Source organism: Chinchilla lanigera, unplaced genomic scaffold (assembly GCF_000276665.1).
Source record: "Chinchilla lanigera isolate Chin_1 unplaced genomic scaffold, ChiLan1.0 scaffold00006, whole genome shotgun sequence".
NCBI classification, from domain to species: Eukaryota; Metazoa; Chordata; class Mammalia; order Rodentia; family Chinchillidae; genus Chinchilla; species Chinchilla lanigera.
Genome location: NW_004955407.1, coordinates 18,817,034 through 18,831,097, shown reverse-complemented (window position 1 = coordinate 18,831,097; position 14,064 = coordinate 18,817,034). Strand labels below are relative to the sequence as shown.

Genomic DNA, 14,064 nt, shown 5'->3' with positions numbered 1-14,064 from the left:
ATAGATACTGTATATAATTCTTAGTCTCTATCCACAGTTGCTAATGGTTCAGACTGAAACACTAAAGAGTTTCCATTTAGATCATGTTATTTATTCTACACACTCCTGTTTCTATTTGCTACAGTTAGCTGTGACTACAAGGTATGGTTCTCCTTTGCTCATTACAAAACATGCTTGAGTTGGCTTTCACTGCTAAAGAGGTAGGTTTTTGGAGCTAAGTTTCAAGGCAGAGTGCTTTATGAAGACTCTCTCCCATTATTTGTTTGTTTGTTTGTTTGTTTTCATTTAATTTGTATTGTTGGGGCTGGGGATTTAGCTCAATGGCACAGCGACTGCCTGGCAAGCACAAGGTTGTGAGTTCAATTCCTGGTACCAGGAAAAAAAAAAAAAATTTGTGTTGTTGGCACGTGTTTGTAGTACATACTGATTGCATTCACCATGGGGAGTTGGTACATGCACATAACACAACTTAATCCTTCTTATGTCTCCCCACCCCCTATCTCTTGCTCCTCTTCCCATTTGCAAAAGTCTACAGTATCTCCCAGTTTCCTGTTATTTGTCATAGTTACTTGGGGCATTATTTACCACTTAAAAGCCAACATTCAGATGAGAAGGATTCAGATTTACTCAAGGGCTGGCATATTGGAAGATGGAGGGGCTCTTGACCACAAAGTTCCGTCCAGGGGGTCTCAGCACTGCACAAGGCTTTTATAGGGAGTGCAAGGAGGAGTAGGGAGGAAGGCTATATGCTGAGCAGGGTCTTCAGCATCTATTTTTTTCTGGCTATAACATCACAATGGGCCTCAACCTGCTGGGGTTAGTTTCCATAGCTCTTTCTAGACAGACACATTACCTCATACCAATCCACATGCTTTGTGGTAGGTGGTGTGTACAATTAACTACTAAGCCATACATCATGCATTCTGATGTGACCAGAGTTCTGCAAATCTAAGGATTATTTAGCAATTAACACTTTAACCATTTAGGTGGTTTTCTGTTTAGAATTTCAGAGTGTTATACAAAAGGGAGGGTGTAATCTCTGTAAAAAAAAATTTTTTTTTTGGTCTTTTTTGAGACAGGGTCTCATTATACAGTTCAGACTGTCCTTAAACTCACTTTGTAGCCCTGGCTGGTGTCGAGCTCACAGCAGTCCTCCTGCCTCAGTCTCCTGAGTGCTGGAATTACAGGCGTGAGCCACCATCACTGGCTTTACAAAAATTTTTAGAGGCAAAGGGCGGGGACATAAAAGACAAAGGACAAGTCTCAGAAGAGTGGCCTATGTTATGGCACCAGGTCTTGGGACAAGTTCCACAACTACTAACACCAAGACTAGATAGTAGTCGGAAATATATTCACTGGGCCTTAGATCCAAGAGTATTTCTGTAACGAAAATTTGGAAAAAGGCAAGTGTAAATTGCTTACATTTAGTTACCATTTTAAATTGGCTTTCCCCCTGTACCTGTTAACTGATTGGCTTTCCTAATCTTTCCCCCTCAACCCTCTGCCTTTCTAATTAAAATTTTTTTTGTCTTTTTTTGAGACAGGGTCTTGCTATGTAGTTCAGACTGGCCTTGAGCTCACTTTGTAGCCCAGGCTGGTCTCAAACTCGCAATGATCCTCCTGCCTCAGCCTCCCGAGTGCTGGGATTATAGGCGTGCACCACCATGCCTGGCTCATAATTAAATTTAAGATATCTCATATTTTTCCTTCTTTAAATTTTTCTTTTATCAGCTTTTAATTTACATCCACCTTTTGAATAAATTTTTCATCTATTAATTTAAGAAAACTCTGAAAGAATTAGGAACTTGTTTTAGAATAATCATTACCAGACTGAAAAGCATCCAATAGGCAATGAAATCTCTGAGTAGAATTAAGTTTTTAAAATGTTGTCAAAGTAATAGTACTCATACCATTAGGGACGGCGGGACCACTCTCCTTGACCCAAATGAACCTGAACAGCATCCCAGGACCAACACCCATGACCTTTGTTCTAAGGTCCACTCCTAGGTGCAGAAATAACGATAAGGGTCCCTGGAAACTGTGAAATTACAGACTTGGAAGACTTGGAAGCACCAATGTAGACCTGCCCGCATGACCTACAGTGACCTTTCTTTACTTGGAACTTGTTAACGATCGGCAGTCTTTGATATCTCTCCTGCCCCTCCTAGCTGTATCTCTCAGGCGGTACAAGTTTGCACTCTCTGAGCACCTCATCGCCATGCCTCGAAAAAATGAGGAGGGCCTGGGGATTTAGCTCAGCTGCACAGCGCCTGTCTGGCAAGCGCGAGGTCGTGAGTTCGATTCCCGGTACCAGAGAAAGAAACAAAAAAAAAGGAAAAAAAAAAAATTTGAGGAAATCAGCCCGGCCTGGGGGTGCACGCCTGTAATCCCAGCACTCAGGAGGCTGAGGCAGGAGGATCGTTGCGAGTTTGAGACCAGCCTGGGCTACAAAGTGAACTCAAGACCAGCCTGAACTGCATAGTGAGACTCTGTCTCAAAATGACAGAAAGAAAAGGAAAAGAAAAATTGAGGAAATCAAGGATTTTCTGCCCAAAACCAGGTGGAAGGATGCCAAATCTGTCAAGATAAAGAAGAACAAAGATAACATGAAGTTTAAAGTTCAATGCATGGGCTGTGGCTCTGGTTCAGTGCTAGAGTTCCTGCCTTGTATGCACAAAGCCCTGAGTTTCATCCCCAGCACCACACACACAAAAAAGTTCTATACAGTAGATATCTTTTAACCTTGGTCATCGCAGACAAAGAAAAGGCAGAGAAACTGAAGCAGTCCCTGCCCCCAGCCTTGGCAGTAAAGGAGTTGGCACGAACCAGCCAGACTGATGTGAAGTATATTAAGAAGCTTCGGGCCAGGGATATAGCTCAGTGGCCCAGCACCTGCCTGGCAAGCACAAGGTCCTGAGATCGATTCCCGGTACCAAAAAAAAAAGCTTTAAGAGTCAAATAAATAAATCAATAAAGGTTCATATATACAGACTGCACCTCATACATTCAATTGTAACTGAGTGAATTATGGGAAAGGACATGCACAGCAGATACAACTGATACAACACAGTGCTGCATCGGTGATGTCACTCATGTCCTGAAAGACCCAGTGGGAAGAGCCCCAGGCCAGGCGCACATTTCACATCCTTAAACCCAGCATATTTTCTGGGCCTGACATTTTCCCTTCTGCAGTAGGAGCCTGCTCACTCTGAGCACCCCTTCGCCCTTTAGATGTCATTAAAGCAAATTTGGCTGCTTTTTGCTTACTGCTATCGCTGTGTCTAGATGTTCCCCTAAAGCCTCGTGTGGTCCTAGGTGAGGCTGTTTCAGAGGTGGCTGGATCAAGAGTGTGTGATGCTGGGTTAAGGGTGTGTGATTACTAAACTCGTCCATTGATTGGTTGGGCACCCATGCTAAGCCGGGTAATCTGGATAAAATATAATGGACAGAGAGAGAGAGCTGCTGTGGTCATTGCTCACTGCTCGTCGCTTGCCGGTTGCTGCTTCACTGTGGCTACCTTCTGCCTGCCCTGCTCCGCCATGGACTGTTTCTCTTCTGCGATGCCCCTCTGCCATGCACCCTGCGTTGGAGACAGCCAACTATGAACTGAAACCTCTATAGACTGTGAGGTTTGTAGATAAACCTTCGGGTGTCAAGTACTTTGTCTCAGCAATGAGAAAAGTAACTGAGACACCATTGCATGCAGTGTCCAGTTCTTTGTGTGTTTTACACGAGAACCTGGAAACCTATCCTTGTCACCCACAGTAACAAGAGCAGTTGTGCTCAAAGTAAAGAAAACGTAAATTTCAGAGAGGCTAGTTTTCTCTCAACCCTAGACAAAAATCTTAGTTCCCAGAATACTTTCCCCAAATAGGAACGATCTTACAAACAAACAAATGAATAATCTTTTAGGTGTTTAAAATATGCAAAAGGAAAGAGGAAACCTTTTGGAATTGTTCTCCATTGTTTAATTGCCATTTTAAAAGCTAAAGAAACTGAGGATTTAAGATATTAAATATTTTGTTCAAGGTTACAGTTCTGGAGAACACACATTTCACTAGAACCTAATGCAATCAGCCCACCAGTTCCCACTGTTAAAAATTTGCTGATGGTATGCAAGTATTTCCTTGCATCCACCTATGAAATAAAAAAGAATGGGACTGGGATCGAGGTAAGGAAATCAGTAGTTGTTCTTCGCCTGCAAGCATCTGTAAAGGCTTGATAATCCCTTTTATTTCAGAAAGCCCTGGGTCATTTTTAGGCTAACAGAACTAATGGCAGACTATTTACTGTAAAATATGCACAACATAAAATTTACCACTTTAAGCTTTTATTTTTACCCAGAGAGTGCTTTGCTATGTTGTCCAGACTGTCCTTGAATTCCTGGGTTTAACTGCTATTTCTGCTTAAGCCTTCTGCATAGCTGTGGCTACAAACATTACAGCATACCAGACCAATTTTAACCACTTTTAGGCACAGTATATAGTTTTGTGACATTAAATACATTCACATTATTCACCACCAGCAGCACCATTCATCTCCAGAGCTTTTATTCCCAAACCAAGACTCCATACTCATTTATAACTTCCCATTCCCCTCTTTTCCCAGCCCCTAACAACCCCCGATTTCCTTAAGTCAGATATTTTTAAGGAGAAAAGAAATAGGAAGGTGTTCCATAGCTGGTGGCAAGTGCTGCATTTCTGCCTGATCTGAAGAGAAACCAGAGTATGTCTGTGTCATGCTAAAACTATCCCACAGAGAGTTTTATGCAGAGTCTCTGCACCCAGTGTGACACCCAGTTCATTCCAGTGCCTTGGAGTATACTGCATGGGCCTGAACTGACCTGCCTGCAGCCTCACAGACTTCTGTTGCTTGTGAGACATTACTCCTAGTCTTGGTATCTTGCTTTAAGTCCTCCTTACCTCCTGACTGCTTTTAAGCTTTGCATTTCAGGGCACGGACTCCAGGTAGCTTGATGACCGTCAGCCAATGCCAGCTCAATTCCCACAGCACCAAGAATTTACTATTCAGCAGCCCAACCCTGCAGTCCAACTGACCCGGTAAAGGCATGCTAGGCCTTCCTTCTTATCTATGAGTGTCAGACAGTGAATTAGGATTATTGAAGGCATTTGTAGCTCTGAATTTGTTCCTCCCTGCTTAAGAAAAGCAAATAATGGTCCTAACATAATAGGCTAGATAAGATTTATTTTTTAAATAAAAGCTCCCTCTTCTATTTGTCGTATTATGATAAAAATACAAATGCTGAAAACAGTATGCTTGGTCTGAAAGTTAAACTAATGGTCAGCAGAGGGTTACTTGTAAGTTAAAGAATATCAGGAGTTTAGAAACCTAAGAATTTAAGCAAAAAGCGTCATCAGCTAGGCAGGACAAAGATTTTCATATCCTGAATATAATCCTGGCAATGTTGGAGATCTCCTCCGGGCCTTTAGACAGACTATTTTGTCTGCGTGTAAAATGGTTTTGACTTTCACTCCTGTGCAGCCTCGGCCCAGGTGAAGGCAGGGAGTTGCTATTTGATAGGGCTATTTGCATTTCAAAGCTAATCAGCATTAAGCAATCAGCAGGCTGGTAAAAGAAGAGTAAGAGGGTTACTGTGTGTATTTTATTATCGTGTAAACTTGGGAAAACAAGCTGAGAGGCTGAAGGAGTTCACTCAAATTCCAGCAGATAAGAAAGTGGCTTATGTAAAAGGCCTTTTAATGAGTGAGTTACTCCTCACTTCCCACAGAGACAGCCTGGAGGGTCACATGACTCCTAGGTTTCATGAGGAAATGAAAACAAAAGCAGAGAGAGAAACTATTTTTTCAAATTCCATACTGAAGGTAAAAGCACCTCTTACCTTTATTAGCTGTTATTTCTCTGTAACTTTTGAAACCTTTTAGTGGTCTGAGTTAATTAATAATTATACTTTATTGTCCAATTCAGATAACATTTGATTATAGTTCTAGTTCAGTGTTTTTTAGTCCTGGCACATTACAATCAAGAAATTAGGGGAAAAATTGCTGATGCTGATTCTTACTTTAGAGAGTTGGCATAATTGTTTTGGGTGTAGTCTGGTCATCAGTATTTTCTGTTTCTTCTCAGGTGATTCTTCCGGCTTGCTGGTTGAGATGCCCTAGTTTATAGTATATTCTTCTTCACTAGGAAGACCTCATTGATTCTACTGTTGTTTGAAATATGAATCCTAAATTGTAACATGTACTGGTTTAAAAAAAAGAGAGAGAGAGAACTTATCAAAGTGCCTGTAAGAGTATGTTTAAAACTGTAAAGATGTACCATTTTACTATTATATTATCTTATTATGAAAAATGTATAGAAGAAAAGACATTTGTAACAGGATTAATAGTGATTTTTTTTTTCCCCTACAGTCTTGAGAATACTTTTGGCCATTCTGCTTTGGAAAACACGTTTCCACAGGATAACATCTAAATTCCTTACCTTATTCTTACTGTTATATACCCTAGTGTCTTAGGTTGTCTTTGTTGCTTTTTTGTTGTTGTTTAATTAATGTTATCTATCTATGTTAGTTAGTTTTCTGCCACTGTAACAAAATACCTGATATAGGTCATTTAGGAATTGAAGAGAGGTTTATTTAGGTCACAGTTTGGGTAGTTCAAGTCCCAGGGGAGCAACCTCATCATTTTGAGCCTCAGGTGAAGAAAATAAATGGTAATGCGGGGCTCAAGTGGTGGAATGAGCAGTCACATGTCAAACTTGTAACAGAGAAAAGAGGTTGGGTAGAGGTCTACAATCCCTTTCAAGGGTACTCTATCAATGGCCTAAAGACCTCCTAAAAATGACACCACCTTCCCTGGGGACAAAACCCCTAACATATGGACCTTTGGGTGACTGTTACTACTTGTATCTAGATGTCCCCTCAAAGCCTCCTGTGCTTGCTGGGTGTAGTAGTGCATCTCTGTAATCCCAGCACTCTGGAGGCTGAGGCAAGTGGATTTCTGTGAGTTTGAGGCCAGCCTGGGCTACATGGTAAGTTCAAGGTCAGCCTAAACTACAAACCAAGACCCTATCTCAAAAAATAAAGAAAGCCTCATGTGTTCATAGGTGAGGCTTTTTGGAATTGGCTGGATCTATTATGTGTGATATTGGAAATAGCAGTATTAAGTCAGTTCCAATGATTGGAATTAGCATAGCTCTGGGTGTGGCTGCATGAATTTACTAAAGACAAAAGCTCCACTCTGGTGTGGGAGGCACAACTCAAAAGGCTTCTATCCTGGATGGGATAAAAGGGAAAGGCAGGCTTGCTGCTGCTGCTGCTGCTGCTGCTTGCTACTTCCTGCCTGCCCAGCCATGGACTGTTTCTCATCTGCCATGCACCCTGCCTTGCAGACAGCTTACTATGGACTAAAACTTCTATAAACTATGAGCTAAAATAAACATTTCCTCCTTTAACTTATGAGTATTGAGTATTTTGTCCCAACAACGAGAAAATAACTAAGACAGTGACACTACCTGTATTCATACCTCAGAAATTCCCTACTGTTGTGAGTTACTATTATTGCTTTGTTGTTGTTTTATTAGTGTTATATACCTTACTAACTTGTATCCATTATCTGGAGGAGTCTGAGGTGGGAACTTGTGTGTAGAAAATGTTTTTGGTGTTTTTTGTGGTAGTGGAGATTGCATCCAGGGCCTTTACACCAAGGTACACCCCTAACCCCCCCTTCCTTCCTTCCTTTGTTTCTTTCTTTCTTTCCTTCTTTCATTTCTTTCTTTCTCTCTTCTTTCTCCTTTCATTTCTCTTTCTTTCTCTCTTCTTTCTTTTTGAGACAGAGTCTCACTAAGTTTCTAAATTTTCTAGGCTGGGCTCAAATTTTGACCCTCAGTCTAGAGTGTGGGGATTACACACATGTGCCCCACATCCAGTTTAGAAAGTTTCATGAGGAATGAAGAAAGCAAGATGGGACAGAAGTGATACAGTAACAACAAAGTTCTCAGCCAGTTTCCCAGAGAGTTCTGGAGCTGGGCTGACCCCATAGAGTTGTTCACCTTTCAGTAAGCAGGTTAGACCCTATCTTCCCTCCCATTATTTATGCATTGAGTAGATATCAGATCTGGGCTGTCCCTGGTTAAGGTGGCTTACTTAGGACAAATCTTGGAGAGTCATCAATTGCATTCCCTGCATTTAGTTTTCAGCACAGTTTGTTCCTTGCATTAGAACATTTTGTGCTCACTCTCTCTGCATGTCATCGACAGAGGCCCAACTAAAAGCCACCACTTCCTGGAAGATTCCCCTGTAATGCCCTGCTTGAGGAAGTATCAAGAATCAAGTGAAAAGAGCAAGAAGAGACCTGGTTTCAGTGCTGAGTTTAGGGATCTGGCTTGAGCAAGTTACTTAACTTCTCCGACATGGATAGGGCTACTAAGACAGACTTTACAGCCTGCTTATGATCAGCTAAAGGTATGTAAAATTTTCTTCCTAGCTGTCACTTTCTCTTTGTCAAATTTCTGTAGTTTACTTAAATGATTTAAATCCAAACCAAAAATAATTAGGAAATTTTAATGATTTTTTTCACACAAATTTATTCAATTTAAAATTCTGTTCTCAGCCAGGTACAGTGGTATTTGTCTGTATTCTTGAGGCTGAAGCTTGGTGATTGCTGAGAGCTCGAGGCCAGCCTGGGCCATATAGTGAGTTCAAGGCCAGCCTGAATTATGCAGCATCAATTGCTTCTCAGCCTTTTGGCTAAGATCAAGTGAATTATGCAGCAAGACCCTGTCTCAAAAAAATAAACACATAAAATGAATAAATAAATATTCTTTATTCTTTATTTTGAAACAATATTATTTCTAATTTTATGGAAAAATGGATTTTCTTCCAGCTCTATGAAAACCTGATAATAAGCTAACAGATTTTTCTCATAATAACTTTACGATTATATAACTTCTGCAATAATGGATTTTTGAAATCTCTTACTTAGGAAAATAAACTTTTGTCCCATCCTTATACCCTGGCTCATTATGTTAAAAAGTAATTATGATGAACTTTTGTAAAAGTCAGTTATCTGCTGAGCACATATAACACATATAATATGGAAAACAGTTTAACTAGAATTATAAGAAAAAGATGAAATAGAATCTCTGTTCTGAAGGACTTAAATATAATTTGATGAAAAATTGAACAATACTAAAGAAGTCAAATAACTTTTTTTTTTTTTTTCAATACTAGGGATTGAACCCAAGGCTTTTTCACCAAGCTACATCCTAAGCCCTTTTTTATTTTTTCATTTTGAGACAAAGTCTTGCCAAGTCACTAAGTTGCCCAGGCTGGGCTTGAGCTTTCAATCCCACTGCTTCCACCACCCAGAGTACTGGGATTTCAGGCATGCCTCACCACACCCAGCTTTCAAATAACATTTGTTTAAATAAAAGTATGCTTGCAGGACAATGTTTATATCATCTGTATAACTGGTGATGACATTTCTTACCTAGAATGTCACAGGTCAGGACAGTCTAGAGAAGTTCTGTCAACAAATGCGTACAATTTAGACGGGCTTTAAATGCCCTGGTTAGCAGTAGCAGGAGCTGGTATAACATCTGTTTTCTATACTGCTTAACGCATACTAAGCCCTCAGCTCTATATATTTAGTGCTCAGTATATATATTGGAGACCTGGAGAGGAATGGGGTAGGGCCCCAGCCTGGTGGCAGAGCTTGAAAGAAGCAATAGGGAGAGTAGATCTAAAGATGTGCTGGGAAGTTAGAAAGTTCGTTTGGTGAAAATGAAGCTCCCTCTTAGAGGAATGGAATAGCCCTGGGGACCAGCAACAGATAATAGATTACTATGAGGTTGTTTTTTGTAGACCTCATATATTACAGTGTAGATTATGTCCTGTATGAAACAGGGAAACCCTAAGACCTTGCTAAGAAAACTTCAATCTAAGCCTGGTACTTTCAAGTCCTAGGACTTCCTGGGTTCAGTCTAAATTCCTCAGCCAGGCCTCCATTCTTTAAATTTTCAAGTCTCTCTTCATCCCTTAATCTCCTTTTTTCCTGTTCCTCTGACCTCCCCATGTGGTTGCTATACACATTTGCAAATCCCCCAGTTGGAATTCATCTTCCTGTACTCTCTTCCCATACTCTTGAGGCACTCCATTTAATCTATGGTTATAAACCTGCTTAGTTTGCCTTTTGATCATATTCTTTAAGGAAAAAATCAGTTGCAGGCACCAGGTAGGTACAGAGAGAGAATACACAGAGCCCGGGTCACCTTTGTATCTACCCTCTGTCAAGCGCTCAGTACTATTTAGTGTAGGTTACTTAAAATAATGACTTCTAATTATAAACTCATGAAAATGCTAGAAGTCATTTCCTCCTACAAGCTGGCACTAATACACCTTACAAATAGACCCAACATAAAAAGCTGCTTAATGGATGGTAATAAGAACTGTTATATAAATTCCTCTGCTTGAAGAAATATTCCCACCTGAAACATAAATAGTTATACCAAGTTTATAAATGTTTCATATGGTGGAACATTTTATGAGAAAGATCAGTTACTGTTAGGAAAAAGGTTTTCATAAAGAAAAGAGAAGATTTTTATAAAGCATAATAAATAAACCTCCCACAACTAGATTGTGTGATATTTCTGGCTTGAGTTTATTAAAGAAGAGCAAGTTTTCTATTGTCATAGCTCGATTTAAAAAAATAGAACATGTGATCATAATAAATAAACTTGACTCTTTCTGTGTGTTACAAAGATCATATTATCAGGGCTGGACTTTATACCTCTAGGTGATAAGAGTTATAAACATTTATAAGACAGAAACCTTACTTGAAAGTCAGTATTTTCAGTGGCTATGTCATAATGCTTTAGAATCTCTGTGTGTTCTGGGCTTACATTTGATTACTAAGTGTACTTTCACATCAGGTATAGAGAAAGTCTCTAGACAAATTCCAACATAGTTTTGGCAACTTCACAATTTAGCAAGACTCTGTCTCAGTGTACTAGGATGTAGCTCAGTAGGAAAGCCCTGAATTCAATCTCCAGTATCACAAATAAAACAAAACAACTACCAGCAGGTATGAATGAATAACAAATACACAATAACCTCCTTGTTTTAAGGAATGTTCATTAATCATTTCCAGAAGGCCAGGAGCAAGTAATTATGTAATGCTTGCCCTTCCAACCCCTTTGGTAAACACTTCTACTGGGAATCCCCATCCTCACCCATGAGAGTTCAGTGCCAGAGACTATGCTGAGAACATTGCTCTCTTGAGTTGGAGAACACGGCAGTCCCTCCTATTATGAGAGATGTTCATTCTACGGTGATTTCTTGAATGAAGGAATGCATTAAAAGCTGTAGCTCAGGACACCAAGGCAGAAGAGTCTGACAAAAGCCAGTTTTGAAACCGGAGGTATTATTATAACATTAAAGTGTGACCATGAAGAGGAACAGCAGTGCTTACATGAGCTGTTCCAGACAACGAAAACATGCCTCCCTAGGCAAGCATTTAAAAAAAAAGGAAAATTCTACATAAATTCACTTGCGGATAAATTTCCCATTGGGGATATCAGGCGTAAATCCAATATAAAGTCAGAAAATTATTTCTGATTGACAACAACTAAGAATATTTCAAAATTGCTAGTACAGAGGATTTTGAATGTTCCCAACAGCAAGAAATGATGTGGGTGATAATTATGCAAATTATTCCGATCTGATATTTGCATATTGTGTACATGTTTAGAAATGGTATAGCACATCCCATAAGAATGTACAGTATCAATGCTTTCTCCTTCGTACGCTGCCCTTCTCTGCTTCTCTATCCATGGAGCAGTGGTGCTTGCCCTCAGTTCGCATAAAGAAGAAGCAATAGTGAGTCATTCTACCTATTTTTAATACATAGACCTGGGGCTGGGGATTTAGCTCAGCAGCAAAGGGCCTGCCTGGCAAGTGCAAGGTCGTGAGTTCAGTTCCCGGTACCGGAGAAAAATCAAAAAAAAAAAAAAAATACATAGACCTGTGAGAGGGCTGTTTAATAGAGAATGCTTGCCAGCATCTGGGTTTGAGGAAGTCCAGGGCTTCAAACCAGGTTCTGGAGTGAGGTGGAAATGAGGACTGGACAGCAAAGTGTACAGACTTCTCCAGACTGCAGCAGAGAGAGAATGTAGATGCAGAACTAGGGCTTAATTTTAGTAGTAATTTAGTGTAGGTGTTGACTTGGGAAGATCTAAAAGGAACAGAATTAATGGAAAAGTTTGTGAAGGACCTCTGGAAATGAAAGATGGGTAACAGCTTGTGGATTCCTTTTGTACCTAGGTGTTAAGAAGTGGTTGCTAGACATAAAATGTAGTGGTACATTTTCAAATTGTAGTTTTCTTCCCTTTGCTGAATTTCTAAACTTATTTCAAGAACACACACCCAATTTTATTTTTAAAAATTATTTATTTATTTATTTTGGGTTTTTTTTTTGAGACAGGGTCTTGCTATGTACTTCAGGCTTGCTCTGAACTCACTCTAGCCCAAGCTGGCCTCAAGCTCGCATTGATCCTCCTGCCTCAGCCTCCTGAGTGCTGGGATTACAGGTGTGCACCATTACGCCCCGGTCTACAAACCTTAATTTAGAAGTACAGGAATCTCGTGCTAAGCCAGAAAGCTGAGAAACTGTATCAGTTCCTCAGTTCATGAGTAGAGAAGTACTGAGACTGGACAATTATTTATTTGTTTGCTTATTTTTGGTATTTATTTATATATTTGTTGTCTTGCTCCACAAATAATTTAGATAAAAATGATAGTAACCTCGGGACAACACCAAACCTATGCCCTGCAATCTCATTTATCTAGAGCCCTGATGAGAAACTAGAGACTGCCCCCAAATCTCTGCATATAAATGGATATTATAATACTCAAGCATTAAGTCACTCAGTGCTTTTCAACCGTAAAAACTCACTCAGGCCCTCACTCACTATTTGTTTACTTTAATTTTAGGCATCAGTGTAATAAGCTTGGTTATCAAGGCTTATCTAGTTCACTGGAGACCACGAGGGCACAGAGCTGCACATTTCCTTGGCCTTAACTATTTTATACAAAGGATGTTCATATCTATTATTTCTTGCTCAAGGCAGACACAACAATACAGACAAGAAGTGGCAGCTGATTGCTTGACAGCCCCAAGAAGACAGAAGAATTCTAAATAATAGACATAAAACATACAAGAATGATGCAGACCATGGCTAGAGGGACAGAGAAGAGTGATCTTCATTCCTAGCATTCAGGATCCAGACTTAGGACCCAGTGTGCATACAGAGATCCAGTCTCCCAGCCTGTCAGCCCATGATCAAAGTTATAGATCTAAAACGTGCCCGCCAACCCCATCCCATTTTTTTGTGTGTGAAGGGTGACTGGATCGTGGGGGCTTTTTCTTCCTCGTTGGTTTCCCCCTTTGTTGGGCGGTTGATTTTGTTTTTGGGTTTTGGGGCTTGTTTGGGGTTGGTTCCTTTTGGGCTTACCTTGGGGGGTTGGTTTTTTTTCCCCGGTTCCCCCTTTTTTTTTTTGCCCTTTTTCTTTTGTCTTGCAGTTCCCGGTTGCGTTTTTTGCTTTGGGGCCGGCCGTTGTTGGCTTAAACTTTTGTTCCGGATTAACCTTTTCCCGTTTTTTTTTTTGTCTTTTCGAGACAGGGTCTCATTGTGCAGTTCAGGCTGGTCTTGAGCTCACTTTGTAGCCCAGGCTGGTCTCAAACTTGCAATGATCCTCCTGCCTCAGCCTCCAGAGTGCTGGGATTACAGGCGTGGGCCACAGCGCCCGGCCTAAACCTCTCCTTTAAATTGCTAGTATGAGGTGTTGTGTTTCAGCGATGGGAAAGTGACTAAGACAGTTCACCTTAGCTGTTTTCTTTCAGGTGGCCAAATAGCCTCTCTTCATGACAGGGTTAATTTATCTTATGATTTCATTGGGTTCAGTCCATGGTTGGCTATTTCCATTGCTGTGGGTCTGAGATAAGGCAGGACACTGTGGCAGAAATGTCAGGTGGAGCAAACGTGCTCATTTCATGATGGCTAGGAAGCAGAGCACAGGGGAAGAGTGTC

At 40.5% G+C, this 14,064-nt stretch overlaps 1 protein-coding gene across 1 annotated transcript in view; it reads left to right on the top strand.

Annotated features, from left to right (window-relative positions):
* LOC102004898 overlaps window positions 1-13,602 on the top strand; it is a 53,356-nt gene extending 39,754 nt beyond the window's left edge. Inside the window, exons 6-8 of the mRNA XM_013505906.1 lie at window positions 2,511-2,627; window positions 2,726-2,844; window positions 13,557-13,602. Coding sequence (XP_013361360.1) covers window positions 2,511-2,627; window positions 2,726-2,844; window positions 13,557-13,602 — 282 coding nt within the window. The remainder of the gene's footprint in view (window positions 1-2,510; window positions 2,628-2,725; window positions 2,845-13,556) is intronic.
* Window positions 13,603-14,064: the final 462 nt, after the last annotated feature.